Source organism: Monoraphidium neglectum (genome assembly GCF_000611645.1).
Source record: "Monoraphidium neglectum strain SAG 48.87 unplaced genomic scaffold scaffold03551, whole genome shotgun sequence".
Classification (NCBI taxonomy): domain Eukaryota; kingdom Viridiplantae; phylum Chlorophyta; class Chlorophyceae; order Sphaeropleales; family Selenastraceae; genus Monoraphidium; species Monoraphidium neglectum.
Window position 1 is genome coordinate 1 of NW_014010078.1, and position 4,404 is coordinate 4,404.

Consider the following 4,404-nt stretch of genomic DNA (forward strand, 5'->3'; position numbering starts at 1 on the left):
GCTGTTGGGTGTGGCGGGTGGTTGCGGGCGGGGCCGGGAAGGGGGGTAGCAGGGAACCTGCACGGTGAAGGCGCGTGCCATGCGTGTGCGCCCGCTCGCATGGGTGCGGGGTCGTGCTGCGCACGCATGTGTGTGCGCATGCGCGCGTGTGAGTCTGTGCACGCTATACATGCTACTGTATACCACCGCACCCATGACTACCCTCATGCAAGCGTTGCCTTATGAATTGCAGAGCCCCGCGACGCGTCTTGTTGCGGTCCCAAATAAGCTCACAATCGCCGCCCTCGGCCCCGTGATCGCTCTCAGGTGCACTCGCGCCACGGCGAGGGCCGCAAGCTGGGCGCCACCATCCGGCAGGTGCTCGAGAACAGGGTGGGCCAGGTGGCGGACGCGCCAGAGGTCCAGCACGCGCTGCAGGTGGGATTTTTGGCCGGGGAGGGTGGAAGTGCGCTGGCTTTTGGGGGGCCAGGGCGGCGGGGGCTGGTATGGTTGAAGGTTTCGGGGTTTCCATAGCGGGGCTGCCAGCCGGAACCCACAAGGACGAGATAATACCCCCAGGAGTGCATGTGCAGCCTTGTGCATGATCCTGGCCGCCGGGTTGAGCCCCCCGCGCTCCCCGCCGCCACGACCCGCCACCCTCCTGCAGGCGCGGTCCGCGATCGCGTCCCGCTCGTACCACCGCTTTTTCGAGCTGTACGCGTCGGCGCCCAACCTCGGGCGCGCGCTGCTGGACGTGCACGTGCCGTCGATGCGCTGGCACGCGCTCAACGCGCTCGCGCGCGCGTTCCGCCCCGGCGTCCCGCTGCGCGCGCTCGCGGAGGCGGCCGGCTTCGCCGCGCGGCCGTCTGCGGCGGCCGCCGCTGCGGAGCGGCGGGAGCGGGAGCGGGAACGCAGCCGCGGCGGCGGCGGCGGCGGGCCGCTGCCGGGGCGCGGGAGCGTGGTGTTTGATGGGGACTATGCGGCGGTGGAAGACGAGGGGGCGGGGCTGGCCGCAGCGGAGGAGTGGGCGCTATCATGTGGCGCGGTCATCGTGGATGGTGGGTCACCCGCGCGCGCGCATCTGGCACGCTCGCTTTCACGGGACCGCGGGCGCCGTGCGGTCTTTCCCATAGGGACAGACCAGGCCGATCCCACACACATGCATGCGCTCTCACTCGACCCGCTCTCGCCGTCGCCGCCGCCTCCCTTCCATCCGCGCCGCCCCAGGCCCCGGCGGCGAGCGGCTGCTTGACGGCAAGGCCTCCTGCGGTCGCGGCGTGCTGCACGCGCCCCCTGAGAAGGGCAAGGTCGCCCACGGCGACGTCAACCTCGATATCCACGACTTCCTCGCCAAGATCGCTGCCTAAGGCGATCTGACGTGGTCCGATGCGATCTGGTCCGGCATCTGGTCCGAGGCGGCGCCCTCTCCAATCTGGCCCGGCCGCAGCCGTCCCCCCTCGATACCCCACCCCTCCCTCAAAAAGACCGGCGGCGGCCTGCCGCCCGTCAATGTCCCGTCGTTGCCGGCGCGCCCTCCTCGCGCAAGTCGCGTTGATGGGGAGGAGCCCTGATTTTTCCGGCCGTGCACTGCACTACCGTGGGCTTCGCATCGCATATGCATTGAGTCCTTCTGTCGTCCCTTCCTGCGGCCCCCTGCGACGCCCGCGAGCCAAGGGCCGCACTCGCTGAATGCCTAGACATGGCTCTTCTCCTCCTCTCCATCGCTGACTGCTGCCGCGGATCGACATGCACCTCGGTTTTTCGCCCGCCGTCATCGCCTCGTATCTGAGGCCCGTTGGGCCAGGCCCCCGCACCTTCCCGCCGCGGCGCCGCCCCTTGGGCGACGCCCGCCACGACGCCCGCACCCCGCACTCTGCCGCCCATCACGCGCCCAAGGTCCCCGGCCCCGCCGACCGCTGCTTAGCCGAGCCCAACCTCACCATCGAGACTGCTGGACTCCCCAGGCCGTCACGTGGACGCCCAGCCGCCATGACTGCGGGACTACCGACGTCATCAACGTAAGCGCCCAGCCGCACTGGTACGGATTTCTGGTCATTCGCCGCCGCCGCGACGTGCAGCGGCCGTCTTCAGGGGCACAGCCTCCGCCGGACGCCCGCGGCGTCGAACCTGTGAAGCAGCTGCACCGTTGGTGGCGGCGCTTCGGGGATGTTGTGGGGGCGTCGGAGTTCCGACGGGCAGCCAGGCCGGCGCCGCGTGCTGCTGGAGGGAGCCTGTGCTTGCTTGTGCTCGTGCCGTCGCGCCTGCTTGCTGCTTGCGTCGTGCCTGCCGTTCGCGTGCATGCGTGCGTGCGTGCGTGTGTGGTCTGGCGCGGTGTGGCGTGAGGCCATCGGTTGGAGCACCCCTGCACAGCATCCCATGCTCGTCTCCGTGCTGCCGGCAGTCGGCGGGCGAGGCGCCGGCAGCCGACTTGTCGAGAACTCTTCTCACCCGCCTAAGTGAAGCCCGCCTCGCTCCCGGAGCCCCTCAATCCCATCTGACGCACTGGCTGGCGCCCATCCCAAGCGGCCGGCCAACAAGCCTCCCCTGCAGCGAGCACCCAAGCCCTCAACACTAAGAAACAAAACGCCCGCCCCGAGGTGGCGCCTCATGTGGGCGCCTCGCCTCGCCTGAAGACTGCACGGGCGCGCGCGCGCTGCGGACGCCGCTCCTCATGAGGCGGCCGACAGTGTGCGCGCGCCGCGCCGCCCCCCTGGCGGCGCTGCCCGCGCGGCGCGGCCGCGGCCGCCGGTCCTCATCAGGCGGCCGCACGTGCGCGTTTGCCATGCGGCGCCGGCCTGCGGCGCGGCCGTGGTCTTGCTCTTGCAGACCGCAGCGGACGCTGTGTTTTGCCTGGACAGACGGCGGCAGCGGCGGCCGTGACACTGAATGGCAGGCAACGGGTGATAGCGTAGCGGTGTGGTTGGGAATCGTCAAGCGAGGTTGCCTGTGGCATGGAGGCGTGCAGCCGGGTGGCAAGCTGAAGCTACAGCACCGCGGAGCGTCGGGCAGCCGGGGCAGTGGCAGCAGTATCAGTGGCAGCAGTAGCAGCAGAGGCAGCAGCAGGATCGGCAGGCGGAGTGGGAGGCAGCGCGGGCATCGGTGGCAGCAGAGATAGGTGGGCGTGTCGCAGCAGCGGATCTGCAGGCAGTCATGTGTGCACGTGTCGAGTGACATACTCTGTTTTTTGCATCGAGCTCCCTGCACACGTCGCTGGCGCTGGCGTCTGCTGATGTAAAAGGCGACTTGTCTCATATTGAACGTGTGCAAGAACGAGCTGTCAATCTCTGAGGGGCATGTTGCCAGTTGGTGCCTGACAGCATTGTGTCTGCTCACGATGCGAGCAATGAGGGATGAAGGGGACGTGTTGACCAGAGTGGCTCCGGAACCGCTGATGTGGCACGAAGCACAGAACCCCCCTTACACAGCTTGGTCGACGTATGACCACATACATTTTCACACCCGCTGAATCGTGGCGGGCTTTTGATCTCCCGCAACACCGCGGATCTGACCCGTATTGCGTGTCCACCAGTCAATTTATCAGCCTGTGTGAGTGATGGAGCCACAAACCGGATTGATAAGGCCTTCGCCCTGCTCCATCTCGCCCAAGCGGCGCTGCGGCTCGTGCATTGACGCTCTCGTTTCGAGGCGCTCAGCGAGGAGCATGGCGACATGGAACGCCATACTCGCCGCCCTGCCTGGTTACATCGCAATCGCACCCGTTACCATGTTACTGATAACAGCTTCATGAGCGCCGCGCCCGCTGCACGCCTCGTCGCTCCCAAACCTCGCCCCTCTGCAGCAGAGCCCGCACTGCTGCCGGCCGCGCCATGCCTGTCGTCCTCCAAGTGGACTTTCCCTATGACGGTGGGGCCCCAGATATTCGGCTAATGCCTTGAGCCCCCCACCCCTCCCCATTCCGGCCCCTGACGGTCCCCTGCCTCGTGCGCAACGCCGGCGCCGTCACAGCGCCGGCGGCTCGCGGGCCACACTCCTGGGCGGCATCCTGGGTCGTTTTGGAGTATTGAATGCATCGCTGACGTGCCACGCCGCGCGTGGGTGCCGCGCAGGGCCGTTTGGGGAGGCCATGGTTCCGGCAATGAAGGGGATGGCGGAGTCGATCGCACAAGAGAAAGGGCTGATCTGGAAGGTCTGCCTATGAGCAACAATCCTGAATGGGAAGCCCGCTCTGAGCACACCTGCTGCTCAGAGCTGCACCCCAGCATACCCCCATGTTCTGCGTCTAGACCTACCCAGGGGGCTGCTTCACGGAGTGGAAAAGATCTGGAGCCGCCTGCTCGGCCGAGTCAGCTCCATCCCACCCCTGACACAGCGACGTCGCCCGCTCCTTCACTCGCACAGCTTGCCTGGACAATCTTGCCTTGGCGAGCAGTGCTAGCAAACGCGCGCGCGCGCGCGCGCACACAC

The 4,404-nt window shown here is 67.7% G+C and overlaps 2 protein-coding genes across 2 annotated transcripts in view; both read left to right on the forward strand.

Annotated features, from left to right (window-relative positions):
• Positions 1 to 79: 79 nt before the first annotated feature.
• MNEG_12976 (hypothetical protein) lies at positions 80 to 1,346 on the forward strand (the record flags this gene model as incomplete). The annotated part of the gene is made up of 4 exons (XM_014038550.1): positions 80 to 103; positions 307 to 417; positions 647 to 1,037; positions 1,207 to 1,346. The coding sequence occupies 4 exons, from the start codon at positions 80 to 82 to the stop codon at positions 1,344 to 1,346; spliced, it is 666 nt and encodes a 221-aa protein (XP_013894004.1).
• Positions 1,347 to 3,837: 2,491 nt separating this feature from the next.
• MNEG_12977 (Protein ydhR) overlaps positions 3,838 to 4,404 on the forward strand; it is a gene marked incomplete at both ends in the record, with an annotated part of 1,356 nt that continues 789 nt past the window's right edge. Inside the window, one exon of the mRNA XM_014038551.1 lies at positions 3,838 to 3,843. Coding sequence (XP_013894005.1) covers positions 3,838 to 3,843 — 6 coding nt within the window. The remainder of the gene's footprint in view (positions 3,844 to 4,404) is intronic.